Source organism: Ustilago hordei, assembly GCF_900519145.1.
Source record: "Ustilago hordei strain Uho2 genome assembly, contig: UHO2_contig_05, whole genome shotgun sequence".
NCBI classification, from domain to species: Eukaryota; Fungi; Basidiomycota; class Ustilaginomycetes; order Ustilaginales; family Ustilaginaceae; genus Ustilago; species Ustilago hordei.
Window position 1 is genome coordinate 171,518 of NW_024545279.1, and position 27,581 is coordinate 199,098.

The 27,581-nt window shown below is 51.9% G+C and overlaps 11 protein-coding genes across 11 annotated transcripts; 3 read left to right on the forward strand and 8 right to left on the reverse strand.

Moving 5' to 3' along the window:
* Positions 1 to 287: 287 nt before the first annotated feature.
* Positions 288 to 3,644, reverse strand: UHO2_03056 (uncharacterized protein; the record flags this gene model as incomplete). Its single annotated transcript, XM_041557972.1, has 1 exon — positions 288 to 3,644. One exon carries the CDS (start codon positions 3,642 to 3,644, stop codon positions 288 to 290), a length of 3,357 nt encoding a protein of 1,118 aa, XP_041413906.1.
* A 27-nt stretch (positions 3,645 to 3,671) lies between these two features.
* UHO2_03057 (uncharacterized protein) lies at positions 3,672 to 4,667 on the reverse strand (the record flags this gene model as incomplete). Its single annotated transcript, XM_041557973.1, has 1 exon — positions 3,672 to 4,667. The coding sequence occupies one exon, from the start codon at positions 4,665 to 4,667 to the stop codon at positions 3,672 to 3,674; it is 996 nt and encodes a 331-aa protein (XP_041413907.1).
* An 838-nt stretch (positions 4,668 to 5,505) lies between these two features.
* UHO2_03058 (uncharacterized protein) lies at positions 5,506 to 7,491 on the forward strand (the record flags this gene model as incomplete). Its single annotated transcript, XM_041557974.1, has 1 exon — positions 5,506 to 7,491. The coding sequence occupies one exon, from the start codon at positions 5,506 to 5,508 to the stop codon at positions 7,489 to 7,491; it is 1,986 nt and encodes a 661-aa protein (XP_041413908.1).
* A 326-nt stretch (positions 7,492 to 7,817) lies between these two features.
* UHO2_03059 (putative VMA7 - H+-ATPase V1 domain 14 kDa subunit, vacuolar) lies at positions 7,818 to 8,352 on the reverse strand (the record flags this gene model as incomplete). Its single annotated transcript, XM_041557975.1, has 3 exons — positions 7,818 to 7,832; positions 7,912 to 8,205; positions 8,308 to 8,352. The coding sequence occupies 3 exons, from the start codon at positions 8,350 to 8,352 to the stop codon at positions 7,818 to 7,820; spliced, it is 354 nt and encodes a 117-aa protein (XP_041413909.1).
* Positions 8,353 to 8,960: 608 nt separating this feature from the next.
* UHO2_03060 (putative Histone deacetylase) lies at positions 8,961 to 10,988 on the forward strand (the record flags this gene model as incomplete). The annotated part of the gene is made up of 1 exon (XM_041557976.1): positions 8,961 to 10,988. The coding sequence occupies one exon, from the start codon at positions 8,961 to 8,963 to the stop codon at positions 10,986 to 10,988; it is 2,028 nt and encodes a 675-aa protein (XP_041413910.1).
* A 208-nt stretch (positions 10,989 to 11,196) lies between these two features.
* UHO2_03061 (uncharacterized protein) lies at positions 11,197 to 15,807 on the reverse strand (the record flags this gene model as incomplete). The annotated part of the gene is made up of 1 exon (XM_041557977.1): positions 11,197 to 15,807. One exon carries the CDS (start codon positions 15,805 to 15,807, stop codon positions 11,197 to 11,199), a length of 4,611 nt encoding a protein of 1,536 aa, XP_041413911.1.
* A 2,053-nt stretch (positions 15,808 to 17,860) lies between these two features.
* On the reverse strand, positions 17,861 to 19,735 carry UHO2_03062 (uncharacterized protein; the record flags this gene model as incomplete). Its single annotated transcript, XM_041557978.1, has 1 exon — positions 17,861 to 19,735. The coding sequence occupies one exon, from the start codon at positions 19,733 to 19,735 to the stop codon at positions 17,861 to 17,863; it is 1,875 nt and encodes a 624-aa protein (XP_041413912.1).
* Positions 19,736 to 20,851: 1,116 nt separating this feature from the next.
* Positions 20,852 to 22,366, forward strand: UHO2_03063 (uncharacterized protein; the record flags this gene model as incomplete). Its single annotated transcript, XM_041557979.1, has 1 exon — positions 20,852 to 22,366. One exon carries the CDS (start codon positions 20,852 to 20,854, stop codon positions 22,364 to 22,366), a length of 1,515 nt encoding a protein of 504 aa, XP_041413913.1.
* Positions 22,367 to 22,763: 397 nt separating this feature from the next.
* UHO2_03064 (uncharacterized protein) lies at positions 22,764 to 23,741 on the reverse strand (the record flags this gene model as incomplete). Its single annotated transcript, XM_041557980.1, has 1 exon — positions 22,764 to 23,741. One exon carries the CDS (start codon positions 23,739 to 23,741, stop codon positions 22,764 to 22,766), a length of 978 nt encoding a protein of 325 aa, XP_041413914.1.
* Positions 23,742 to 25,109: 1,368 nt separating this feature from the next.
* On the reverse strand, positions 25,110 to 25,541 carry UHO2_03065 (related to PET100 ### chaperone that specifically facilitates the assembly of cytochrome c oxidase; the record flags this gene model as incomplete). Its single annotated transcript, XM_041557981.1, has 2 exons — positions 25,110 to 25,358; positions 25,431 to 25,541. 2 exons carry the CDS (start codon positions 25,539 to 25,541, stop codon positions 25,110 to 25,112), a joined length of 360 nt encoding a protein of 119 aa, XP_041413915.1.
* A 558-nt stretch (positions 25,542 to 26,099) lies between these two features.
* Positions 26,100 to 27,491, reverse strand: UHO2_03066 (uncharacterized protein; the record flags this gene model as incomplete). The annotated part of the gene is made up of 1 exon (XM_041557982.1): positions 26,100 to 27,491. The coding sequence occupies one exon, from the start codon at positions 27,489 to 27,491 to the stop codon at positions 26,100 to 26,102; it is 1,392 nt and encodes a 463-aa protein (XP_041413916.1).
* Between the last annotated feature and the right edge of the window lie 90 nt (positions 27,492 to 27,581).

A 27,581-nucleotide genomic window follows, 5' to 3' on the forward strand; every position in this document is an offset into this window, starting at 1 on the left:
CGAACCTGGGTGTTCTTGCCTTTTCTGCTTCCTTTAGTCCTCGTTTCGGTGTCTTCTACCATGGTTGTCGGCGAGTTTTCGGTTAGCTCGGTGATAGCTTCTTCAGACTCTTAATCAATTGAAGATAACAATTAATATACGGCGTTATCGGGGTCACGATCAGACTCCCTTTGCCACAGCCATATGTTCTATGTAATGCTTAGTTTTCTTAGTGTGAGACTAAATGACAAACACATATATATACTCCATTCACTGCTCTGATCCCATCCGAGGCAGGGTGTGTTCCTTCATTTGTACCCCTGTGTTGCTATGATACCGGGTGCCACTGTGCTGTCACCATGACAACAATTGCGTACCTCATTGTGCTCCTCGCTTATGTGAGCCTCCCGTATCTCGATGTCTCGGCCGTAACACGTGCACCTTGCTTGAGATGCCGACGCATCTTCAACTCCCCCCTTCGGCGGGATCTCCAGTCCTATCATCCTAGCCAATCGTGAGGTGTTAAGACCCTGTAAGGGTTTTGTCAAGACATCTGCAACGTTGTTTGCCGTTCCGACATATTTGATCTCCACATCGCCCTCTTGTACGTGATCGCGTACGAAATGATACCGTGTGTCGATGTGCTTTAACTTCCAATGTTTGGCTGGGTCTTTACTCACCTGTATGCACCCCTGGCTGTCTGTGTATAGTACGGGCTGAACGCCCGTGGCCTCCAAATCCCGGAGCAAATATGAGAAGAATAAGGTTTCTCGTACCGCTTCGGAAGCGGCGACAAACTCTGCTTCGACTGCCGACAGTGCCACACACTTCTGAACGTGTGATTTCCAACTCACCGGACATCCATACACATATGTTATCGACCCCGAGGTACTTCTTCGTCCATTTGTGGGGTCGGATGCCCAGTTTGCGTCGGTATACGTCGTTACCGGTGTATCCGAGTGCTCGTTTGTCTCTCCTCCTAGGTGCAACTGATATTCGTTCGTTTGGTTCAGGTACTTTACCACGTGGACAGCTGCCTTCCATGCACTGTCGATCGGGATCGACATATATCGCGCCAATACGCCGACGGCAAAGGCAATATCTGGTCGGGCTGTGTTGGAGACCCATAATAGTTGGCCGACCAATTCTTGATACCTCTTTGCTCGCTTAGGTTCACATCGCTCGCCTCCGGCGGTGTTCGCTACACTCAGCATGGGTATCCAGGATTTCTCGTTTGCTCCTCCTAACCATTTGTTCACCATTTCCTTGATGTATGCCGTTAGACTCAGGGATATCCTCCTCCGTCTTCTATCACGTATAATCTTGATACCCAGAAATTCTTTGATCCTTCCATTGTCTTGCGTCTCCCATTTGTCCATGATCTCCCGCTTTGCGCGGTCTACTTCCTCACGACTGGGTGATGTTATCAGCATGTCGTCCACGTATGCTGTGATGATCGTGATCTTGTCGCCTGTCCCTCTTGAGTATAGGCATGGAGCGCTCTGCATGCAATGAAATCCGATCGTCCGGAGGTGTGAGTCTAACTCAATGTTCCATTCTCGGCCCGACTGTTTCAAACCGTACAGTCCTTTCACTACCTTCAACACTTTTCCGGGTGGTATTTCGATTCCTACTGGGGGCTTGAGGTATACATCATGGTGTATAGTGGAGTTCAGGTACACTTGCTTTACGTCAATAGAATCCATTTCCCAATCTCGTACTGCTGCGACCGCGATCACCCCTCGAATGGATTGGATAGGTGCTACTGGTGCGAAGACCTCTGTATAGTCGATGCCCTCGCGTTGAGTGAAACCTCGTGCCACGAGCCAGGCTTTGAACTTTGTTGGCACGAGGTTTGCATCGGTTTTGATCTTGAGTACCCAACGTGTGTCGACGGTGTTTGCACCCTTTGGAAGGTCGACTATCTCCCATGTGCCCATCGCCTCTAATCCATCCAGCTCCTTTCGCATGGCCTCCTCCCAGTGCTTTCTGTCCTCTCCATTCATTGCTTCATGTATGGTTGGGTCCAGGTTCTTTCTCCGTTCCGGTCGCGTCGCTACGAGTCCATAGAATTCGCTGTCAATTTGAGTTTCGGCGATTGGTCCTTGTTCCATCACCTCTGCTATTCCTTCGCGTAATCTTTCTTCCGAGTCTGACTCCATATCCATGTATTCTCGTAGTGGCTCTTCATCTGTTTCGTCGAATATATTTTCTTTGTTATATCCTAGATCTTCGAGATTTTCTTCTGTCATCGTCATTGGGGGTCCCTTTGTATCAACCGGTCGCCACTCTGTTCTGTCTGACCAGCACTTTGATTCCATGAATTTTGCTGAATTACTCCAGAAGATGTTCGGATTGTAGTCCGGGCTGTAGAAAAGCCAGCCCTTCCTCTCTAGACTGTACCCTAAGAAAATGGATGCGACAGCTCGCTGGTCCAGTTTCTTGTTGTCCCGTTTAACTTTGGGTATGTTTACCCATGCCAGACAACCAAACACTCGTAGGAGCTTTAAAGCTCGTTCCGGCGACTTGCCAAACATCGCTTGATAAGGGAATTCATTATCAACGCTCGGAGTGAGGTTTATTTTGAACGCTGCAGCTCTGATCGCGTATGGCCAGAACTTCTTCGGTAGTCTCCTCTGCATTAGCAACGTTCTCATCTTCTCTCCAAGGGTCCTGTTCATTCTCTCTACCCGTCCATTTTGTTTGCTGTTGTACCCTACGGTGGTTTGCCACTCTATGCCCTTTTCTAGCGACCATTCTAATGCATCATTGCTTTTCCATTCTGTTCCTTGATCGGATCGGATCGCTTTTAGCTTCCGATCCGTCTGTGTCTCCAGGAACGAAACAATCCTTTTAAGTTGCATAAAGGCATGACTCTTTCGTGTCAATGGCTGTGCATACACATACTTGCTATGATCGTCGACCAGCACCAACGTGCATGTGTACTCCGTCACGTGGGACGAGTCTATTATTAGATCGACGTGGATAAGATCCAGGGGCCCTACGGCTCTCTCGCCGCTACCTTTCCCCATCCGAGCGCTTGTGCTCTTGGATCGTACGCACTGCTCACATGTCAGAGCGGTGTTTGGATCCAATTTCATGGTATGCTTATCCTTTAACTTGTTTGTGATCGCCTTAGCTTTATCTCTTCCTGGGTGCCCGAGACGCTCATGCCATAGTTGTTGCTTTGAAACTTTCGGCTCATTCTTAATATGCTCGAACTCCTCATCAACACCTTCAAACAATGGTGCTGATGTGGCCATCGCGCTTTCTTGCCATGTGTCGCCTCGGAACTCCAGAAGTCCTCGCTCGCGATTCTTTGCAATCTTAAGTGTCATGCCGTTTGTTAAGAAAATTTGGCCGCCGGTTGTGTCCAATATCACTCGTGCTCCTTCATCCGTTAATGAATTTGTTGACAGAAGGTTAACATTAAGGTGCTTTACATACAATACATTTTGCAGAGAGATTTCCCCGTAATCTGTTGATATGCTCGCATCTCCTATAGCTGCTGCTTCCAAGACCTCGCTTCCGGCGGTAATTATCCGCTTTCGGCAAGTTCTCGGGTGAATGAGCATGCTGTAGTCATTCACCATATGATAACTCGCCCCCGAGTCCAAGATCCAATGAGCTGTTTCTTTTGGGTTCGAGGGGTCCTGCCATTTCATTGGGAGGGTGAGGGAGCACCACACTTCCTATTTGGGTTCAGCGAGGGGAGAGTCCTTGGGAATGGTAACCAAGGCGTCGCATTGGCTGATACCATGTCCCGGTCGCTTGCAGATCCAGCATCGGATTCGGCGTGGTTTGCTTGCGTTCCTCGGGCTCGCGTGGCTGTTGTCGGCTTCGGCTTCGGTCTCTCCGGCCCGTTCATTTTGATCGTCGTTGCCGGCGGTTCTAGCGCTGGCTTGTCGGGGGTCGATCCTTTGTGCGGGGACACTCTCGACAGCAGTCTGCCGGATGCTTAATGCGGTGGCAAGGGCGTTGAAGTCGATTTGATGGACGGTGGCAACCGTCTCCTTGTACACCGGATGCCGGATCGTGCATTTCTGCAGGGCCGAGAACAATGTATCATCAGCGAATGGTTTTCCGAGGAGACTGCTTTCAGTTTGTATGGACCGGATCTCTTGGATTAGCTTTCTGGCATCCGAGTGAAACATCTTTGCATCGTTGAGTTGCGAGACAAGCGCAAGTCTGTGGGACGTCTTGGTGGCTTCATTCGTGAGACCGTTTTCGATCTTTCTCCATACTTGGTTGAAAGTAAGGTACTCCTTGATTACATCTAGAACGAGGTAGTTTACATTGTGTTCTCCGGTAGTATCGATTGTTCCACGCAGGGCGTTAATTAAAGCATCGTCAAGGGAGCGGCTCCATTTCGGGTGTTTCTTGTCGTACGTTCCCTCGAGATGTTTCATCGCATGAGGCACGGATCGGAGGAAAGATTTCACGTGAGCGCTCCAGCTATGGTAGTTTCGTGACGTGAGCTTTGGCACAGGTTCAAGGAGCTTTGCTAGGGTGCGAAAGTTATATCGCTTGTCGCCATCATCAAAGTCGGAGTCGGAATCGGTGTCTCCGTCGGCTTCATCGTTGATGGCCTCCGGCTCGTTCTTGCTCGTGGCATTATTGTCGACCCGAACCTGGGTGTTCTTGCCTTTTCTGCTTCCTTTAGTCCTCGTTTCGGTGTCTTCTACCATGGTTGTCGGCGAGTTTTCGGTTAGCTCGGTGATAGCTTCTTCAGACTCTTAATCAATTGAAGATAACAATTAATATACGGCGTTATCGGGGTCACGATCAGACTCCCTTTGCCACAGCCATATGTTCTATGTAATGCTTAGTTTTCTTAGTGTGAGACTAAATGACAAACACATATATATACTCCATTCACTGCTCTGATCCCATCCGAGGCAGGGTGTGTTCCTTCATTTGTACCCCTGTGTTGCTATGATACCGGGTGCCACTGTGCTGTCACCATGACAACAATTGCGTACCTCATTGTGCTCCTCGCTTATGTGAGCCTCCCGTATCTCGATGTCTCGGCCGTAACACGTGCACCTTGCTTGAGATGCCGACGCATCTTCAACTGACTGACGCGCGCCTGTCGCAACCTGCAAGTGTTTATCTTTGTGCGTCATGTGACAGATCAACGCTTCAACACTTTCATCGCTTCCTGCTTTCCCTCCTCCACCATCATTGATCCATCTCGCAGCACCGCGCCTGCAGGTAGTGGCAGCATCTATTCCAAGAGGCTGCATGAAAGGCATCGCTCAATCCTCACAGGTTGGTCTGCGCACAGACATCGTAGCGAAGCTCTGATCTTCGCAAAACCAAACAATTGGATCGCACTGGATGATAGAGACATTTGCGATGCTCATCTAGCAGCTCAGCGTTCAACGGCTGCTTTCGTTTGCTCCATCACAAGCACGTTCGTCCTAGATTTACTGTCGGGTCCTGTTCCTCTCTCTTCACGAAGCCTGCGGCATCAAGCACCACCCTCGCACCACCACTTGCGCACCATCTCCCAAAACAGCAAAGATGGCGCAACTAATCCCAGGAGATGCCTCAATCCTAATCAGCCGTCTCCTCATCCTTTTCGTCTGGGGAGTCACTCCATTCAGCTGGTTTGTCGTTCTTACCCGTATCACCGCACTCTACATCCGACGCACTTACCCTTCGGTCTCAATAGACGCTAGACTCTTCAAGCTTATCACCACCCACACCCCGCGCTGTATCTCCAAACGACTCTCCCACATCCTCTCCTCGTCTCGATGGCGTCTAGTCGGAAACCTAGTTTATGCATACTTCTGCATCGAAGCGCTGTTCTCCATCTACTACTTTTATCTTTGTCGTCGGATCCAACGTCCAGCACCATGCCCTCTGTATGGTAGACGCTTTTTGAGACGGGTTTTTGCTCAAGCTCTACAAGCCGGGCTCACATCCCCCTCCTCCACGGACGGGGTGGGGAAGGGATATGCTTCAGCTGTGTCCTCTTCCCTCCCATCCTCCCAAGGTTCCGAGCTAGTAAAACGATCCAATGCAATGGAACTTGATGAAAAGTCAGCAGAGTCAGACGTAAGACAAAGACTGGGCAGACTAAGAGCAGCCTCATGGGTGCCACAATTCGTCACCACACCCATCAACGCCGACGATCCAAGGGCGAAAAAGTTTCAGGAAGATCAAGCAAAGTGGTTTTTCGGTGTTCCTCCCGAGGAAATATGTAGGAGAGATGTTATGCATTGGTTGGCTTGGAGTCTTTTTGCGGCCGAGTTGGAGGATTTGGAGGCGGAGAGAGATCATAGTCTTCTCCATTCGAATGGTGGTAATGGGGGATGGGGATTGGAAAGCACGACTGCATCGACGTCTACATCTCCAATGCCGCCTTCTGAAGCAACGTTTGGCGGGCCTCCACCTGCGTTCTCCACACAAGGAAGAGGGGGGAGGGATGTTGGTGCGAAGGAGGGAGAATGGGATCCAGCTACGGGAGATCGACTGCGATTTCTAGAATACTGTCTTGAGCTGTTGGAGACTAGACAGGGGAGAAGTTTTCCCGAGCATCCACCTTGGCAACCTTCAGCGCAGGGAAAGAAGACGTTGTTGCAGCCAGCCAAGGCGGGACCGAGGATAAGAATGATGCGTCTTACCATCGATCCCGTTAGAACAGCTTCTCGGCCCCTTGTATGCTATTTTGTCACGAACACTCTTTCCGCTCTTACCATTCGACGGGCGATTAGAGGTGGGTTTGAATATCATACTCAAGGTCGTTTGCCATACCTCTACCGACCAGCGCCCAAAACCGCCAGTACTACCTCTGCCGATAAAACCCCTCTCATCATATTGCACGGTTTAGGAATAGGTCTAGCACAATACTCATCTCTCCTGACCTCCCTCCTCCGTACGGCGTCCCTTTCATCGCGCCCTTTGCTCATATTGCTTCAACCGAACATCTCGCAATCAATCCTCTCCCCATCATTCCTCCACCCATTTGGTCACCACGAAACGACCTCCGCCTTTCGCCACATCCTCGCCCGCCACAATTTGACCTCGATCGACATCCTCTCGCATTCCTACGGCTCACTCGTTCATTCCTGGCTAATCAAGTCCCTCGGTCCCGTCGTACGAAGAAGCTGCTTCGTAGACCCAGTATGTTTCCAACTGTGGGTACCTTTCGTTTGTTCGAATTTCATCTACAAACGTGCCTCAACCCCGATAGAGCTACTTATGCGATACTTTGTAGCAAGGGAGGTGGGGACTGCGAATACGCTTTGTAGGTATTTCGATTGGAGTAGTAACATTCTCTGGCCGAACGAGATAGAGGGATTGCAAGATGGGAAGAGAGTTAGGTTCTATCTGGCGGAGGAGGATGCGATTTTAAGCGCCAAGGATACACTGGAGTATTTGGTCGAATCAGGCTGTCCGAAAGAGAATATTTATTATGGAAGGGAAAAGGCTCATGGGGAGATGCTAATGCATGGCGGGAGCGAGTTTGATGATATTGTGACTTGGCTGGCGATGAAGATCTAATCCACGGACATCAAGTGTGCAAGATATCTGCTCAATGCCAATCATCCAGGTCATCTCATGCGGCTGCTTTGGCGTATTTCTTCGAACCCTTGACTGCTCCTTGTCGCTCTGCGGCCGAAACAAGCTCTGCTGAACATTGCCATGATTCTCGCTTCTCGTGTGGACATGCTCCACAAACCATGCCTGTCCCTATGAAGCTGCGTTCCGTACAGAGACGTGAAGCTGATCTAATTACTGAAAAGTGGTGCGAGATAGATTCCGTAGCCAAGACAAGTAGGAAGTGAAGGGGTATGCAGAAGAACCTGAATCGACTCTCAGTGGACAGGTTACTCTCCGAAGAGCTGCACAGTACAAAGTAAAAAGGCTTGGTCAGAATCATCCTTGCGCTAGGCGAGAAAGAGTTGGATTTAATGTACTTACCTTCTGAACCCGTTTCAGTACCGAATCTTTACTAGGATCGTAGGGATGATCTTTACTCGGAATCTCCAAAAGTGCAGGGAAAGCTTGGGTATACTTATCCACCATTGGTCTGATCTTCTCCGCAATGTGCTGGTTGATGAGGAGAATTGCAATATCTTTTCTTTCGTTGGTGAAATGGTTGAATGAGGATTCGATGTCGGAGACCGAAGTTTTGTTGTCGCAGATGAGAAAGTTTTTGGTCCCGTCTGAATCGACGTTGCCTATTCCTGCTAGGAGGAGGCCTGTGGTTGAATCCTGCATGGAGGCCGAGATGAGAAAGGGGGGATGTTAGAAGGGGGATGTTAGTGATGGGAAATAGAAGGGGAAGTTGAACAAGGGGGAAGGTCGGAGACTTACCTCATCAGCAATCAACGCAATGAGCGTTCTATCTGATGCCGACATCTTCGTCCACACCTCTCCGCTAAGGTATGTGAGAGAGGAAGAGGATGGTGTTGAAGAGTTGAGGTTGGTAGCGAACCCTTGATTTGGTATGCACGCTCGAAATGTGGAGCTGTGAGTGTGGTAAAGGGGTTGGATGTCACGTGCGGTTGGGTGTCACGTGCGATGAAGGGCCGCTCGAGCCAAGTTTGATTTTTTTCTTCTCGTGCGGTACTGCTGCTGGAGTGTGGAGATTTTGGTTCGGAATAACGAGGGTCCAATCCTCTACGGCAGCCCCGGATTCATTCTTCTGGCTAACTATCATCACCATCGTCGCTTTTTCCTACGCTCATTCAATCACCCTCTCACCATCCAGGTTTAGAGCATCCGCTTCACGAAGGCATCTGCCAAGTCTTCTGGAAGGTTGACGACCAAGCTGAGTTTCCAACTCGCTGCCATCGATCAAGGCAAACTGTTTCCGACCATCCGAGCTAAGTCGCAACCATCACGTCGGACTCATCCGCAACTTGGACTCAGCATTCGACTAGCCACGATCAGCACCAATCGCAACCCCTTGCCCTCTGTCTCCCTCGATCATCCCCTGCCTTGGGGCGTAAAACCGGCGGCCCAGCATGACATCCACCTATCTCCCACCCAACTCCAACTCCATCGTCTCGACCTACAACGGCCACTCCTCCACCACCGCCAATGCCGACGAACCCCTCTTCGCCTCCCTCTCCAACTCCTCCAACCCCAACCCATCTCGCGTATGCTATTTCTTCGACTCGGACATCGGCAACTATCACTACGGACCCGGCCATCCCATGAAACCTACCCGTATCCGTATGTGTCATTCCCTAGTTATGAACTATGGTCTCTACAAACGCATGGAGATCTTCCGTGCCAAACCCGCTACCAAACGCGAAATGTCCCAATTTCACACCGATGAATACGTCGAGTTCCTAAACCGTGTAACTCCTGATAATGTCGATTCGTTCGTGCGGGAACAGGCAAAGTTCAACGTCGGCGATGACTGCCCCGTTTTTGATGGCTTGTTCGAGTATTGTAGTATATCAGCAGGGGGAAGTATGGAGGGAGCAGCTAGGTTGAGTAGAGATAAATGCGATATAGCTATTAATTGGGCTGGGGGTTTACATCATGCCAAGAAGGGAGAGGCTAGTGGGTTTTGTTATATCAATGATATTGTGTTGGGCATTTTGGAGCTGTTGAGGTACCATCCGAGAGTGTTGTATATCGATATTGATGTTCATCATGGAGATGGAGTCGAAGAGGCCTTTTACACTACGGATAGGGTTATGACTTGTTCTTTTCACAAATATGGAGAGTTCTTCCCAGGGACAGGCGAACTCCGCGACATCGGGATAGGCAAGGGCAAGATGTATTCTTGCAACTTTCCCCTGCGAGATGGGATCACAGACGAATCCTACAAAACCGTATTCGAACCGGTGATCAGCCAGATTATGCAACATTATCGACCTTCAGCAGTAGTCTTACAGTGCGGATCCGATTCTTTAGCTGGCGACAAACTCGGATGCTTTAATCTTTCCATGCGCGGTCATGCTAATTGCGTTGAGTTTGTAAAATCTTTTGGTCTACCCCTACTGCTACTGGGTGGTGGAGGATATACAATGCGTAACGTCTCTCGAGCATGGGCTTTCGAAACCGGCCTTGCCGCTGGACAGGAGTTGAACCCTCAAATCCCCGTGAACGAATACTACGAGTATTTCGGCCCAGATTACAGGCTCGATGTTCGACCCAATAATATGGAGGATCTCAATACTCGCGATTACCTCGAGAAGATCAAGATCCAAGTCTTCGAAAATCTACGACAAACAGCACACGCACCTTCAGTTCAAGGGCACGTAGAGCCAAGGAGTATCGCAGAGCAGCTCCACCTGGAAAACCTAGAGCGTGGGGAAGGGGAGGCGGATGAGGAGATGGGCGATTTAGCAGATAAAGGAGGATTACAGGGTTTGGAGGATAAACATCCGGATGAGAGGGTTGTGGGGTTGCAGGCGTTTAGGGATTATAGTAGGAGAGGTGATGATGAGTTGGATTCTGAAGGGAGGGCGAATCCGACTAGAGTTGCAGATGGGGACGGGGGGAATGGGATGAATGGGGTGAATGGGGTGAATTGGGGGAATGGGGTGAATGGGGTGAATGGGGTGAATGGGGGTGGAGGGGGAAAGATGGGGATTATGGAAACGAAGAATCCAACAACGGAGGAAGAGGAGAATAGGATCGATGAACGGATCGAACAGGAAAGCATTGCTAAGTCGCAGGCTAAACGGGTTGAGGCTGAGGAGGAGAAGCCGGCCGAGCCTGTGACGGCAGCGGAAGGTGAAGGTGGAGCTAAAGACGCAGCATCTAGCACGACGAGTGCGGATGCAGCGGCTGCGCCTTCAGCAACAAATGCGACCGAAGCCGGAGCACAAGCTTTTACTGCCCATGTTGCCAACGCTCCATCGACAGAAGCAGCACCTGCTACAACGGCAACAGAAGCTTCTTCCAACACTGACGCTCCTGCTGATCCCGCTGCAACATCTTCAGCTGAAACCACCGCTGCATCTGGTGATGCAGCTTCGGTTGAAGCAGCAAAATCCACAGGTGAGGAAGAGTCCAAGATGGATCTTGACTAGATAAACCGCCATCCTTGCAACAGTTTCGTGTTCCTCTTGTATTTGTCTTGTTCTCATCAAATCATGAAATCATGAAATCATGAAATCGTACTCTTGAAGCGAAAGCGGGCTGTCACACACCTTTGTTGGTTCAAACGCAAGAAGAGAAGACGGTGTTGCAATTGATTGGGATTGTTGATCGTGATCTACGCATAAGAAATGATGGTGTCTAAGCACGTTTCTTCCCTCCTTTCTTCACAACCTTAAATGCCTCACCGCCCGTTGCTGCACCTGGTACACTACCACTTACTCCCGTCTTACCACCCGTTTTCACCGCACTCTGTTTCACACCGGCGCCGAAACTTGCCATGCCACCTGCACCAGCGGCATCCGCACCCCTACCCTGTACATCCAACTTGCGCTTGGACACGAAATCCAAGGCAAATCGTCTTCCATCGAGTGTACCCGAGTTGGCATAAACGGTATCGGCAATAATCTCGATCACATCCGAACTGGGGTCGAGTGGAAACTGAAGGAGCATATCGATGAAATCGTCCTTATTGATGTGAAGGCCTGCGAGGTTGTCTTTGCAGTACCTGATGAATTCTGGGGAAGGTGCGTTGGGATCGGTGGAGGTCGATGGACGAGGTTTGGTGAGCGTTGATGAAGCGGTTCGGGTAGCGGGGGAGGGGGAGGCAGGGGTGGATTTCGTAGCCGTGTTTACGGCGCTGCCGACTACAGACCATGCTCCGGCACCGGAAGACGAGGTTGGGGCGGTGGTGGTGGTGGTGCTTGTTGATCGAGTAGAGGTGAGAGTTGGGCGACTAGCAAGAGGTGAAGCAGCAGCAGCACCAGTAGCGTTGGTAGAGGAGGAGGGTGTAGTAGAGGGAGTCGTTGGTTTTCCACTCGCCCCTACCACCGACCAAGCTCCACCGCCACCCGAAGCGGCGTTGGTAGTAGATGCAACCACCGCACCATGCAAGTTCCCACCTGCAGTCCTCGACGCCGAATCAGCATAGCCTTTCCTCAACGCAATCTGCTGAGCTTTGAGTTTCTCCGCTCTCTTCCTCTCCTCTTCCTGAATCTCCATCAGAGTCTTCTTCGGAGCCGCCTTGCCTGCGTTCCAAGCTGGAGCTGCCGGACCACCAGCACTAGCCCCACCACTCGCACCTTCACCCCCCGCAGCAGTTTTGGCAATGGCAGCAGGCGCAGAAGCCAAACCCCAACTCAAAGTAGTCGGCAACTCTTCACCCCCCGAAGGCGAAGCAGTAGCCAACCGTGCACGAGCAGCGGCTTTTTCAGCCGCACGCTTAGCTTCAGCTCTCTTCGCTTCCGCTTCTTGAATCTCCCTCAAGCTAGGGCCGGTGCTTTGGGGGTTAGAATCATCTTTCGCTGCCCATGGAGCTGGTTTGCTTGCGGGAGCGGAGGAGTCGCTGGCATTTCCGTCGTTGGGCCAGTCTGAAAGCGAAGCTTGAGTGCCCGAAGCCGAGGTAGATTCGGATTCTTTGGGCCGACGGAATTGGTCTGACGTGACAACACGGACGTTGCTCGCTCCAGTAGGGCGGTTGGCGGAGGTGCGAGAAGCAGCCGTCTCGCCAGAACCAGGAACATTGCGTTCAGAGGTTTGTCGCTGGAGGGCGGAACGCTGCTCACGCTTGTTGGAGAGTGTGAGAGCGGGCATACCGGAAAGTTCGGGTTCGGAGGCGAATTCGACTGCTTTAGGACTTTGAGGCCAGAGCTCTTCAGGTCGAGGCTCGCTCGCAGTGAAGGCTTCGGGTGGTGGGATCTCGGTTTCGGCCGTCTTGGCAGGCTGAGCGGGTTCCTGAGTCTTGGTAGGGGTGGCAGCAGCAGCAGCAGCCTTTTGCGCTTCCTTCTTGCTGAGCTTCTTCTGAGGGGTGGAAGCAGCAGCGGCGGGCTTGGCAGCCTCGGTGCTGCTAGACTCAATCCTTTGCTCGCTTGCAGGCTTCGCTTCAGCAGCAGCAGGGGCGGCTTGGTTGTTCGCAGCCTGCTGCTCAGCCAGAGTAGGAGCAGGAAAAGCATTTTCGAACGACTTTTGCTGCTCATCCCTGTGCTCTGCCGCTGCTCCAACATCATGGTGATGCTGAGGAGCAGGCGAACGAGCACGTCGAGGCGTTCCAATAGGATCGGCAGCTTTGATCGCCTCGTTCCTCAAGATGCCCTCGCTAAAATCCATCTGACGGTTGTTCACATCGGGTGTGGTGGCGGAAAAGTTCCAAGGCGCGGCCTGTTGCTGTTGTTGCTGCTGCGGTTGCTCGCCCCACTGACCTGCCCCTGCCATGGGATGCGATCGAGGTGCCAGCGAAGCTTTTTCAGTCCAAGGATTGCCAGTTTGATCAAAAGTCTGCTTCTGCTGATGAGCGAAGTTGTCAAACGCAGGTCGATCACCACCAACCAAAGGACTCTGATGTTGAGCGCCAAGACCACCGACATCGCCAAATTGACCGAGACTGCTATGACCCATGCCGGCCCAAGGAGAAGGCGACATAGCAGACTCAACACCCCAGCCAGATCGATCAAGACCACCACCAAATCCATCGAGCTGACCCAAGCTCATACCAGCTGGACCGCGCGATGCGGCAGCGGCTGCTTGACGTTGCTCCTGCAACTCACGCTCGCGAATGATTGAGATGATCTCGTCTTGATTACGGAGACCAGCTTGACCTGCCGAGAAGACGTCAGGGCGGCCGAAAGGGGAAGCTGGAGAGGGACCGACGTTGCCGAGACCCGCCAGGCCCAATTGTGCAGGCCAGCCTTGCTGCTGTCTAGCGGCTGGTCCAGGCCAAGAGCGATTGCTGTCAAAGGCATCAGTAAAGCGACTCTGCTGCTCGCTGCCACGCAGGTTGTCTCGACCCAAGATGCTGTCGAACGGAGGTCGAGGTAGGTTAGGGCTGTAAAGCCAGTTCGAAGGAGGAATAACAAACGGCTGTAAAGCATTGCCAACCGCAGCAACCACCTGAGCGAGAGGCCTAAAGTCAGCATCCTCCTGACGCCTGATAGGCAGATCATCAGTAAAGTACTGCTGCGAATACCAATCTTGCATCATGAGACTGTTGAAGGGGCCTTGCACGTTGCCCTGCGTATCCCTGTAGAGCCACATAGAGGTCTCGGGTGACCAGGAAGCGATGTTCATGGATGCTTGCGAATGCGAGTTGGGATTCTGGTGCTGCTGTTGGTCAAAGTGTTGTCTGGGATGGAAGTTGTCTGCGTGGTTGTTGTTGTTGGCGAGAGGATCCGGGTTGATGTTCTGCTCGTCACCAGCGAGAGGGGCGTTGGTGGGCAAGCGGGGACTGTCATCCTGATCGAGCTTCAGCGAACCCAAGAGGGTGGAGGCGTGCTGAGCAAGATCAGCGTCGTCGCTGTTGAGAGGGTGTTGTTGGCCTGCACCTGCGTTCTGGCCAGTCAAGTGCTGTGCTTGGATGCCTGACTTTTCGGTGAAAGCGGAGGGAGCAGCACCAATTCCAGCGTCGCCCCTCGAGGCATAAGGCTTAGCAGCCTGACTGATCTGGCGCTCACGCCGTCTCTCAAAGCCAGTCGACTTGCCGAAGCCAATACTGCCATCGGAAGGAGGGCCGATGGGACCTTCGCCGGGCAAGCGATCTTTGTGGCGTGCGAATCGAGCGGAAATGCTCAAGCCTTCGGGATTGCCGCTTGGCACGATCGGCTGAGCCGGTGTGGCAGTCGCAAGACTGGCATTTTCGGCAGCAGCCGATGCAATTCTGCCTCTGACGCGATTCGAGCTGAATGCATCTGAGAAAGCACCAGCAATGATTGCTCCAGATCCGGTCTGGCCACTAGCAGAGCGACCCCAAGAGCCCATAGCACCGCCATTGACGCCATTCGACGACTGCTGCGATGGGTTGGTCTCATCTTGACTGCTTTTGATGGAACGACCAGTGCGGGTAGGCTCCAGGAGGCCAGCAGCTCCACCATCGCTGCTTTCCATTCTCTTGCGAGCAGGAGGTGCTACACCGGATAGCACACCTCCCTGAATACCGCTGAAGCGATCACGGGAGACCGAGGGCGAGAGAGGACGTGAGCCTGAGTTGGTATTCACCCCGGCCAGAGCACCGCTCGAAGCACGCTGAAAGAGACCAGGACGCTCCTTCTCGGCTTTGTCCGAATTCAAAGTGCCAGCGGATCCAAAGCTTGCCGAAGTCGAGCGAGCGTTGAGACCACGAGGCTCGTTGCCAACCAGAGCAGGCGAAACGGGTCCTCCGCCGATTGCTCCAAGTTCGGCAAAGGCGGAAGGACGACGGTCCGATCCACCCTTTCTGCGAGAAGTGCTGGTAGAGCGTTCAGGTCCCGCGTTGCCGCTGCCTATAGGTGGAGCTGCATCGACCGGCCAAGGCTCAGCACTGGCTATCTTGCTCGAGCGATCCGAGCTGTACAGACTCAGCAGCTTCTCACGCATCGCCTTGTCCTTGGCCAAAGCAGCGGAAGTACCATTGAGCAAAGGCGTAGAAGCGTCACTCTCGCCGCCGCCGCTGCCACCACCAATACCAGAGAAGCCATGCGGAGTGGAAGAATGCGATCCATTGCGTTCCGAGTTCTGCGCCGTTGCTGCAGCTGCTGCGGCTGCAAACGAGAAGGCGCCGGGAGAGCTCACAGGAGGGCTGACAACAGGTGTCGGACCGGATAGATTTGCAAGTCCACCGATTCCACCATTGCGCTTCGCGCTATTGCCTCCGCCCGTCATGGGACCGGTGCCGGGGCTTGTAGCGGCTGAAGGTGTAGCGGAGGGAGCATTTTCCTTGCCGCCAGATTTGCTGTTGGGGCCTTTGCGCATCCACTCGGGACCGAATTGCATAGAAGTCGCCATTGTTATATGAGTGTCTGTCGAGATGGTCTGATCGATCAAGATACGAGGTTAATGCTGAAGCTGCTGCTGAGAAGATGTTCAGGAGCCGAGATGCGGTTGCCGGGATGTTGTGGAGTCAGTGGAGGCTTGAAGCTGGCGCTATAGATCTGGGCGGAGCAGGTGAATTGTAGTGCCGTCTCTGAGTGTATAGACGGATCTGATGGAAGAGCGGGCGAACGAAATGTGTGTGCTGCCGAGCGGAGATGTTGGATTTTTGACTCGAGAGTGGTGAGGACACTGGCTGAGGTTAGCGTGCGGAACGAGATGCGGTTGCTGACGAGTTGAGATGTCTAGTCACGAGGCAGTGCTAGAATGGATGTAGAGTGCTGAATGAGTGCTGAATGTCGGGAATATGTCCTTTTCGCAAGATCGGTGAAGAAGCTGGAGATGAAGGGAGCGAAATTGTGTCCTTGGCGATGAGGTGTTGAGAAAGACGTTGTCTAGTCTTTGCTCGATTGTACTATATAGTTGAAGATGCGAGCGATGCAGAAGCTTGAGAGCTGAGAGTGATGGAAGAGCTGGTTGCTATTCGTGTGATGATGGTCCGTAGAGCCGATTATATGTTGCTGTAGATGGTTGAAGGGTAAAGCTGGACAATTGGAGTTGCTGCTGCTGCTATGAAGCTTTTCAAGTGGATGCGCGACCGGCGAGAAGAAGAAGAAGAAGAAGAAGAAGAGTGAGAAAGTTGAGAGTTGTTCGGTGACACGAAGAGACTGGCAAGCTCGACTTGAAAGTGTTGCAAAAAGAAAGAATGGCAAGAGCGCAGCGCAGAGTTTCTTCACACACACACACACACACATACACATACACATACACACAACTTTTTTTTTTTTTTTTTTTTTTTTTTTTTTTGCTTCATTAGCACAGAGCGACAGCCAATCAGTTGAAGCTCTGAGCTGCGAAAAAGAAGGGGGGGAAAGCTATCCGGTGCGTGCGTTGCAACTCTCCTTGTTTGTCCTCATTTTTACTCTTCCTTCTGTGCGCTTTGTCGCTGTCTGCTGCCTCTTCTACCTCAGCTCTGTTTTGACTTTTTTCTTCTCATTAATGTAACAAAGAGAGGCTTCTAGACTTTGAAGCGTGCATGAACAATGGAAAAGGTCATTACGAACGAGATGCTCTTCATGCTGCTCAACTCAGGCCGAGCGCAGAGTCTTGTCAGCTCGTACAGCCTGCTCAAGCAAGTCCAACTCATGTCTTGTCATCAAGCACGAGACAAGAAACCCGCACACACGAGCTCGACAGGAAGCCTTCTTCCGGAATCAAGACGGCCAAAGTTGACACGTCTCGTCAAAGCCAGAAATCGATTTCTTGTTAGGTTAGGGCTGGTTGCGGCGATCACCTCATATCAACTTTGAGTGAAATCACATGACCGCATGCTCATGCTCTAACACGACCGCAAACTTCACTTGGCGTCGCCACCCGTCAACTCCCACCAACGCTCAACATTCCCCACCAATATCCCTATCCCACTCGACAACGGCACATTCTCATACGTGTCACTTTCATCTATACACACACATTGACCAACAACAGGAGCATATATACTTCTGTTATTGCTTTGTACTTAGTTCCCTTTTGAATGCAAACGATTTACCGCTTGCTTGACCGCCCTGATTGCACTTTCCTCAACACTTTGTTCCTGCAAGATTCGGCGGAGAAAGTTCAAAGATTCACTGTGGCTCACATCATTCATCCTTCCCACGGGTCCGGGGGTTGAAGAGTTGTGAAGGATCTATTGCAATTGCTAGAGTACAAGTTAGATGATCAGGTTCAAGACTTAGAGTCGGTGGCCTCGCTCGTCGGCTTGGCGCTCTCCTTTTTCTCGGTCGTCTTCTCTTTCTTGGACGAGTTAGCTGTTCTGTTGTCTGCTGCAGTATCAAACAAGAAAAGAGAAAAGAATAGAGGAGGAGTGGTGTGATTTCAGCATGCGTGAACGAGTGTGTGTGTGATAGATTACACTGTGAGAAAGTAGCAATGCTAGCGCTCTATGATTGCTCCAGGGAGGCAAACTCCTTCATTTTCTGTTGGTCATCCAATCCCAAGTGCGACCCAAGAATCCTTTCTGTGACTCATCTTGGGCTGTTCTCGACCAAGTAGCTTGGCTGGCAGAGCCTTCTGTTGCACCTGAGCTTTTGGTCTCTGGCTTGCGAGTCGAAGCTGACGCTGGAGCTGAAGAAGGGGCAGCACTGCTAGCATCGTCAGATCGAGATGAAGGATGAATAGAAAACCTACCTGTAGCAGTCTTTTTGGTTGTCGGCTCAGCTGAGCCTGTCTGTGCATGACGGGGGAATGTCGAAGAGGCTTTTGTGCTTGTTGACGAAGCAGAGCTGGATGTTTCGTTTGTTGAGGCTTTCGCACCTGAGGCTGTCCAACTGCTAGCAGCTTTGGTGGTCTTGGCATTGGATGCACCTGCTGAGCTGGAAGCATTGCTGCTATCGCTCGGTGCCCAAGTGCGACCTTCGACCTCATCAGCATACTGCTGCAAAATCTCTCGCTGACGCTTTGTGAGCGACCGAGGCATAGTCACCTCGAACTGCACCATCAAGTCTCCCTTCTGTCCACGGCGTGTCGGCGAGGGCACACCACGATTAGGCAAGACCATCTGCTCGCCAACTTGTGTGCCTGCTGGTACACGCACCTCGACGGGGCCTTCAAGTGTGGGCACGCGAACCTTGCCTCCGAGGATAGCAGTGTGGAAAGGAATGGTGGCAGGGAAGAACAGCGTCGAGCCTTGACGTCTCCAGATGCGGCTTGATGCGACGTTGATGCGAACGTAGAGCGAGCCAGGTGTACCAGCACCGGAGAGCGGAACATCACCAAAGCCGTCCTTGCGAATGCGGAAGCCATCGTCAACGCCTGCTGGAAGATCAATCTCGACCTCTTTGCGTCCACGTAGACGCCCAATACCATCGCAGGTGTTGCAGTTGTCGCCAGGAGCAACTGTTGAGCCAGCACCACCACATGATGGACAGGTAGTGGCCATCTGGAAGCCGCTCTGAATGACGAATGTGCGGGTACCAGTACCATTACAGGTGCCACATGTGCTCTTCTTGGCGCCAGGCTTGAGACCTGAACCGGTGCAAGTGCCACATCGCTCGATAGGGTTGATGACCACTTTACGCTTTGTGCCCTTGCAGGCTTCCTCAAAGGTAAGGTTGATGGTCGTTTCGAGATCCTCGCCTTGTGCCTCTCCTGCGAATCCTGCAGCGCCAAAGCCAGGACCACGCTGACCTGGCCTTGCTGCACCACCGAATGCACCAAAGAGACTCTCAAAGATGGAACCTGCATTACCTGCGTTGGAGAAACCGCCAAAGTCTTGGAAACCGCCGAAGCCACCTGCACCGAAGGGAGACGAACCTGCACCGCCGAATGGATCGAAACCTGGCTGATGGTCAGTTGTGCCGTACTGATCATAGGCAGCACGCTTCTTGTCGTCGCTCAGCAAGTCATAGGCGTTCTGGATCTCTACGAAGCGTTCCTTGGAGCCCTTTTCCTTGTTGGTGTCTGGGTGATACTTTTTTGCGAGACTGTAATATGCTTTCTTGATATCCTTGACATCAGCATTCTTCTTGACACCAAGGACCGAGTAAGGGTCCTTGGTTGATGCTGAGCGGCTGGCAGACGAGGTAAAGTTTCGTTGGCCGCATGAGTGGCAAGGGGCAGCCGTTGGAGGGCACTGCGAACGAGAAAGAGTGACGAGAGTCCTAGAGGAAGCGGCAACAGCGGAAGAGCTGGTTGCGGGAACCTCTGCCCGTTTCAAGGGAATGCTGGGTCGTTGAGAAGTGAAAGATCGTCGATGCACAGCACTGCCAGCAACGGCGCTTGACGATGATGGAGCGCACAACGACGGAAGGCGGCTGACTGCGCCACGAGCTGCGGGTGTTGACATGGTGTGCGATCCGTGCAGCTGCCGGAGGATAGTGATGAAAAGAAGAGTGGTGATTTGGCAAGATAGGGAAAGAAGGTAAGGTAAGGATTGAGAGCAAAGGTTGAGAAGGTGTCGCACGTCGGCTTTCACCGTCTTGGGGGGGGAAAAAAAATAAATATGACGAATCACTCTCAAAATCATGCTTCCTTCTGAAGCTTCCGATTTCATCCTCTTCCTTGACACAACCCTCATTCGCAGATACAGCTCTGCTTCGATCGATAGCCTTCTCTTTGGATCCACAACAGACTTTGAGCACTCAAGAGAACCCGATCAGCCCCACAGGATCAGCTGCAAGGCAACATGATCCGGGTGGAAGAAGAGCCGAATTGAGCGTCCAGAGAGAACTTTCCAGATTTTGAGAGCATGTCCCTTTAGGCTCAGCTTAATTCAACTCGAGATCTTCTCGGATTTGTCAGGAGAACACAGATCGGAGATCGGGTAACATTGCCTTTCGATATCCCGATACACAACTCCTCGCCAACGCCAAAATATCGACGCGTCGGACGGCTGCTCCTCCCAGCCCTACACTCTCTGGTATGTACAGACTAGTTAGCGGAAAGAAATTCAATTTTTTAGCAGAAATTCAACGCGGCTATCGGGCACCACAGAGAGAGGGAGAGAGAGAGAGAGAGAGAGACCCATAAAAGAAAAAGAAAAAGAAAAAGAAAGGGAAAGGAGAAAGGGAAAAAAAAAAAAAAAAAAAAAAAAAAAAAAAAAAAGGTCGTCGTCGCATTTCCAGCCAACTGCAAGATGGCGACAGTCGCATCGCATCTCTCAACGCCTCTTCCTTCTCCTTGTCCTGTTCCTCAGTTCACCGGTCCAGCGTCTCTTTGGTAAAAACCCCCCCCACCTTCATCCTTTCCATCCGCTCCGCTCACTTGGTCATTGTCTACCTTTCTCTGGCACTCGCGGTCTTTTCTAGCACAACCTACTTCTTGCTCACCTGCGTTTCTCTCCCCGCACGTCGTCGCCGCTTCCTCTCATCGCGTCGAAAAGTCTTGGACGCGTCCTAGCATCTTCGCAACCACGCTCCCTACCTTCGATCTATATCTATTAGCAAGCACATTAACCCCAAACATGTACGGCCGAGGTGGTCAACAGCAGTATCGCGGCGGTCTCTCGTCGTGGGACATGCAACCACAGTCCGGTTACGCGTCCTCCCCCTCTCAACAGCAGCAGCAACAGCAGCAGCAGCAGCAGCAGCAGCAAGCCAACTACTTTGGCAGCAACATCGTGTCTTCTGGCTCTCGAGATGATGTCGGCGGCTACGGAGGCTACGCGTCTGGAGGCAGCAGCTCGCATTTCCCCTCCAACTATCAGCAGCAGCAAAGCGGCACGCCCGCTTCCTCCTCATCTGCAGGTAGGGGTGCCAACACCTTTGCTAGCTTCTCGGAAGCTTTCCAAGGCGGATACAATGGCAATCAGCTCATGCCCCAGCAGCAACAGCAAGCTCAGCAGGCTCAACAGCAACAACAGCCGGCGTCGCAGCAACAGCGACCTCCACCTACCGCCTCGTATCAGAGCGAGCACAGTTACTACCAGCCTTCCGAGTCGTACGGTGCTGCCAACCGTGATCGTTCCGCTCAGTCATTAGGCTATTCCAGCGATGGTTTGGCCGGTCAGACTGCCAATGCTGCCGGTGCTAGGGATTCGCGTTTCGACAACGGCTACTCTTCCAGTAGTCAGCAGCAAGACTGGAGCAACTATCCCACCTCTTCTGCTGCTGCTGCTGTTGCTGCTCCTTCACGCGATGGTAGTGCTGCTTCTCGCTCGCAATCCGGTGCAACAGCTGCGGCTCAAACCGCTCCATCCGCTTCACCCTCCGTAGCACCTGCCGCGACAGCAGCAGCGAACACGCCTAAGAAGCGCGGGCGTAAGCCGAAGAACGCCACTGCAGCATCCGCACCAGCACCCGCCAACGCCAACGCCAACGCCAACGCCAACGCCAACGCCAACGTCAAAGCAGGCTATCCAGTGCAACAGCAAGCCAACTTCATAGATCCATCCGCTACCATGATCAAAGCTGGCGCTGGTCCCAACGGTGCTCCACCCAAAGGCAAGAAAGCCACTGCCGCTGCTGCACAGGCCGCCGCCGCCCAACTACCTCCCTCTCCTGCAGTCACCGGTATCCGACCAAAAGGCAAACGCGGACGTAAATCCAAAGCCGAACTCGCCGCAGAAGCCGCCGCCGCTGCCGCTGCTCCTCCTCCCGCACCCGTCTCTGCATCAGATACATCCATGAACCCTCCCCCCGCTAAACGCAAACGTCGAACCAAACTCGAAATGCAAGCTGCTCGAGCAGCAGAAGCCGAAGCAGCAGCACAACAAGCAGCCCTCCAAGCCGCAGGTCAAGCTCCAATTCCCACCAAAGACCCCAGAGGGAGAAAACCTGGTTCGAAAGGTAGCTTTACTTTGGCATGGAATAAGCAGATGGTTTCCAAGGTTCAAGGTCTGAGAGTCTTTGGGAGTATGATCGAGGATGACGCGACACAGCAAGAATTTGATAAGAGTATAATGGATTTGTTGAGTATGTTGGATGGCAAGTTGCCTGAGGATAAGGCTCACGCTGGGGGTGCGGGTGAGTCCGCATGATCCTCACTCTGTATCAAGGGAGAACATCATTCTCCCCCCTCTTTCGTACTTCTTTGGCTCTTTGTTGTTCTTTGCTTCGTTTCATATATCACGGTCTTGTATGGCTTCTTTCCTGGATCACACTCTCGCCCACAACACAAGTCGATGTTGTTGTTGTTTATACTGTAAACCTTAAATCCCTGCAGCGCTCTTGGCTGTACTGTAATGGAGACTCGAAACGTATATCCCCCCAACGCCCTCGCTCTTGACTGTGATCAAACTCGCAACACATGAAAGCATCGAACTGCGCTGAATGAATCTCTGACGTAAAAGCAATCGCGGATTTCCATAGCAATCAGCTATGCTGTGTAGGCTATCGACGTCTTCTCGGACCGTCGTACATGGGTGAATTTAAGCCTTAGAAATAAGAAGCCAACTTATTCCAAATCTGCTCCCTAACTCCTCTCTCCCTCACGTTCTTACTCAACTCCAACTTCTTCAATCCGGCAGTCAGCAGATTCGCTTTTCCCGTCTCTAAATACCTCTGCCCCTCCGCATTTGCCAACACATAGAACGGCAACTCGGCGTATCCACCTGGACCAGGCTTACTTGCCACCATTGGTCCAGCTAGCTTCCCTGCTAGTACCAACAATGGGTTGTGTCCCTGATTGCTGAGTGCATCGGTATTGACGAATCCTGGGAAAGCATGGGTGATGGTTAGGTTTGGGTTTTGCTCTGCAAGGTGTTGACAAGCAGCGTCGAGGATTGAGGCGGATTGGGCTCCCTTTTTCATCAATCCTAGAGGTCCGCCCCACCAACTACCGCTAGCTTTGGCTTTGGTGAAGTCCAAATCGTTCACATCGACGGGTGAAGAGGAACCTTGACCAGGAGCAGCAACCATCAACACACCTCTCTTGATCGTTCCTGCTTCGACGAGTTGTTTTGCTAGACCAACACGAGAGAGGACTTGAACAGCGAATTGCTTTTCGATACCGTCGGAAGTGGTTTCGATAGCACCGTGGGGTGGACCTCCTTGCGTTTCGATCAGGTAATCGATCCCACCCTTTCCTGCTTTCGAGGTGATGTCTGAAGCGACGGATTTGAGTGCGGTGGGGGATGAGAGGTCTGCTTTGAAGAACTCATGTTCCGCATTGTGACTGGTGGGAGAGGAGGTGGCTGATCGACGTTGAGCTTCAGAAGAAGCCTTTCTAAGCGTCTCGAGTACTTGATTTGCCTTTTCTTCGTTTCTCCCGATAAGCCATACTGAAGCTCCAGCCAGAGCGAATCGAAGTGCAATACCAGCACCAATGCCTTGGGTACCTCCTGAGATGAGTGCTCGTTGACCGGTGATGTCAACTGAAGCATTCTTCTTTGCGAGTTCGCTGTACGATACCATCTTGTCCTCGTCGTTGGCGGTGGTAGATGAGAGCGAGGGTGGTTGGTGGTTTATGCAATTGCGCGTTGTGGAGGCATATCCCGCACGCACGAACACGACCTTTTTTCTATTATTATTTTTTTGCTTTTTTTTTTTACTTTTTTTTTTTTTTTTTTTTTTTTTTTTTTTTTTTTTTTTTTTTTTATTTTTTTTTATACTTTTTTACTTTTTTACTTTTTACTTTAATTTGAAACCCGACTTCCGACCTTCCTAAACACCTCCGTCCATCTCTTTCTTCCAACCATACATCTCATATAGAACATCGTGCAAGGATGGCAGGAAACAATAAATTGCCAGCGGAAGGAGGCGAAAAGATCAACCTCCTTTTCTGCTGCTTAGGAAACATTTGCCGTTCTCCTATGGCTCGTAAGTTCAACCCTTTTACCTCACCGCTTTTCACTGTTCCACCCCACTAGCCCACCCGTTTTATCCCTCCCTTACCCTCACCCTGGCGTAGTGGCTGTATTCGAAGACACAGCAACAAAAGCCGGCGTCCGGCGCCACTTCGGCAAACTAGATTCCTGCGGTACCGCCAACTACCACGAAGGCGAAGAGCCGGACGAACGTACCACAGCTCTCCTCCGTCGCCGCAACATCCCATACGACGAGAACAACTTCGCCCGGGGTATCACTCAAGAAGATTACCACTTTTACGATTACATATTCGGAATGGATACTAACAACGTACGCAACCTCAAAAGTATGCAGCCAAAAGGTAGCAAAGCAGTGGTAAGGCTGTTTGGTGATGTGGATAATGGTAAACCCATTGCGGACCCATACTATATTGGTGGGAAAGACGGGTTTGAAGATACATATAAGCAGGTGTTGAGATACTCGAGAGCTTTCTTGCAGGAATTGAGGCTGGGAGATCAGGCTAAGTCCTAGAGAAGATGTTTCGAAATAGATTCATGTTCCGGCAGCAACAACGAGGTGTGTGTCTTGTGAGATGGTACGAGCTTAAGTGGTGTCAGGGTTAGGGTGGAGGCCCGTGTTCCAACCGAGCCCCGACTTGAGGTTGTGTTCAGTTTAGCTAGGGCCGGTGTTGTGACAAGAATGATTGACTGGCATGGGCTCCCTTTCGAGACGGAGTCCGTTCACGGCCTTTGAGACGATCTAATGCTTCACACTCATGTCTCTGTCACGGCAGCAACTTGGGTTCGAAGACCTCCGGTCTCAACGGGGCAGGATCCCTAACCGGCTGTCGGTTTAAATGGCGGAGACTCAAAATCTTGGCGAGACCAAAGTAGTCCCAAGACTCTCGTTCGGCCTATGCACGCACACGTTGAGCAGGCATGACATCTTTGACCCAGATATTCCATGACATTACATCTACACCAAACGCTGGCTCCTCTTGTCCTCCACCAACTGTGTTACCGTCTTCTGTTCTGTTGCTTTCGATGGTGCGGATGCAGAGGCTGTCGATCGCTGCCCGAGCGCAGCTTGAGCCTCCTCCTTCAACCTAGCTTCCCTCCTTGCCAAACGCTTAGCTTTCATCTCATCCAACGCTGACTTGACGTCGTCAGAGTTTCGTGGTGGTCTGTACAGGCTTTCTTCTTTTGGCCAGAATTGATCTCGAATCTGCCACAACCATAACAAGAAGATAAGTCAGTAAGCGAGACCAGGAACAGCGAAGAAGACAGCAGTACCTACCGGAAGAACATTGCGATGGTACCATTCAGGATCACCGTAGTGTACCATGACCGCTAGTGGGAAGAAGAGGTACATGCCGAACTTGAAGAGTTCGAGATTGGGGCCGGCCATGGTTGCAGAGAGTAAGAGATATCGATTGTCAATCTGATTGTTCGTGGCTTGGCTGAAGAATTGGAGGCGAGCTAAGGATGTGGTTCTGCTGCGCCCAAAGGTGTCGATGTCTTTATGTGAGGTGGATATTGGTGTGGAGCCAAGTTGATGGAGCTAGCAACGGCCTGCTGACGAGAGCGAGCTTATATTTTGGCGTGAGGCGAGACCCGAATGCCTCCACTCTGCCACTTTCTGTCAACCGCATTCAATCCATCGTCTTGACAGCTCAGATCTCCTGGTACGACACACGACTAGCCGCTTCAGGCACAGAACACAGGCAGCCATTGTAACCAACGCATCAGATGCGATCCCCTGAATATGAACAAATCTAAAGGCCGTATCTATGGGCAGAATGAATGTTACATGCTATATATAGACGTTGTAACGGATCGGGAAGGAGGATCTACTAGCTTCCGTACAAAGCAACGATAGGAATTCGAAAGCTCTCGTGCGGCATCTATTCGCACGAGAAAGTGCTTAGGCGTGACACCGTATCTATGGGCAGAATGAACTATTCATCTACCAACCTAGGTCGTCACCACCAATCTGGTCGTCACCACCAGCATAGTTCTTAGCACCAGCCTCATCTGCCGTATATCCATTCAACTCGTTCGATAAATCCGGCACATCCCCACTTCCCGAGCTCTTTTGATCAGCAAACAATGCATCCCTACCCGCAGTCGAACCATAGATCTTACTAGCACTGTGACCGACCCCATCGATCATCGTCAACGAATGCTTCACCTCTACACCCCTGAACCTAGTCGCCACCATAATGCTGGATCTCGGGATGTTCGTCTGGCTTGTCTGGCCGTATTTGGGGTCAAGGGCTGGGAAGGTACCAGGGAACTTGGTAAGCTGATCTGGAGAAGTACCTCCGGATAAGAGATGGATGTACTTCCAGTAAGCAAGGCTTCGGTTTCGACGCTTTTCACCACCGACAGCATGAGCCATGCAAGTCTGATCGCCATTTTTTGATGCCTCGTCGGCAATACCAACCACGTAGCGCACCTCCTTCGATACGTACGACTTGAACAACGCTGGTGCTCGAGAAGCCGACAACCCGGCATAAGGAGCGGTGTATTTGTTAAGCCCATACCTGTAGTCGTTCCATGTCGGGCAAGATGCAGTGTCCACACCTACTGGTCGATCCGGTGTGAAGTACAACTCGGAACTTGGATCTCCCACAACGTATCTCACACTGAGTCTAGTAGGATCCGGGTTGGACTTTCCTAACACAGCATATCGCTGCAACATCTGTGCTCCACCACCATGAGCTACGAACGTAATCGTTTTCATCTTCGGATACGCGCCCTTATCACTGAACCGGTTCAAAAACATATCTAGCACTGCAAAACTCGACACTCCACTCCCGGCAGGATGCGTCGACCCTTCGCCGGCAGTCCATGCATTCGGATCTCCCCATCCCAGCTGACTCGCATCGTACGCCTTTGCATCTTCTAGCGTGCTAAAGAAAAGAGGTGCAACACGGATCGAGTTAGGCCGGGCAGAACCAAGACCAGCATCACGTGCTTTGGCCCAAGCATTGTTGAGGATAGTCCAGTAGGCGTTGGCGTTACGATTGACACCGTGGATGATGATGAATGCTGATTCGGCGTCTGCTTCGTCGTAAGGAGCTTTGGAGTACCAGGTGAAGATGGATGAAGTGGATGTGACGGCGAGTGAGCGAGGGTAGGCTCCGTGGGGGCAAGAGCCGACGGAGGAGAGGGAATGGTCACCGATGGTGCCGCGGACATCGGTAAATGCATCGCGTTTGAGGAGGGTGGTGGCTGATGCGATGGTAGGGCTCAGTGTGAGAGTGAAGAATAGGGCGAGGGTGAGAAGAAGGAGGGTAGAGAGGCAAGGCAAGGTGGCTCGCCGGGATGGCGAGGAGGGTATGCTGGGGATCATGTTGTCGAGTGGGTGTTGAGGGGGTGCTGATATTAGACGAGACTGAGATGGAGAGGGTACTTGTATGATGGTGGTGGTGGCACCGAGGTC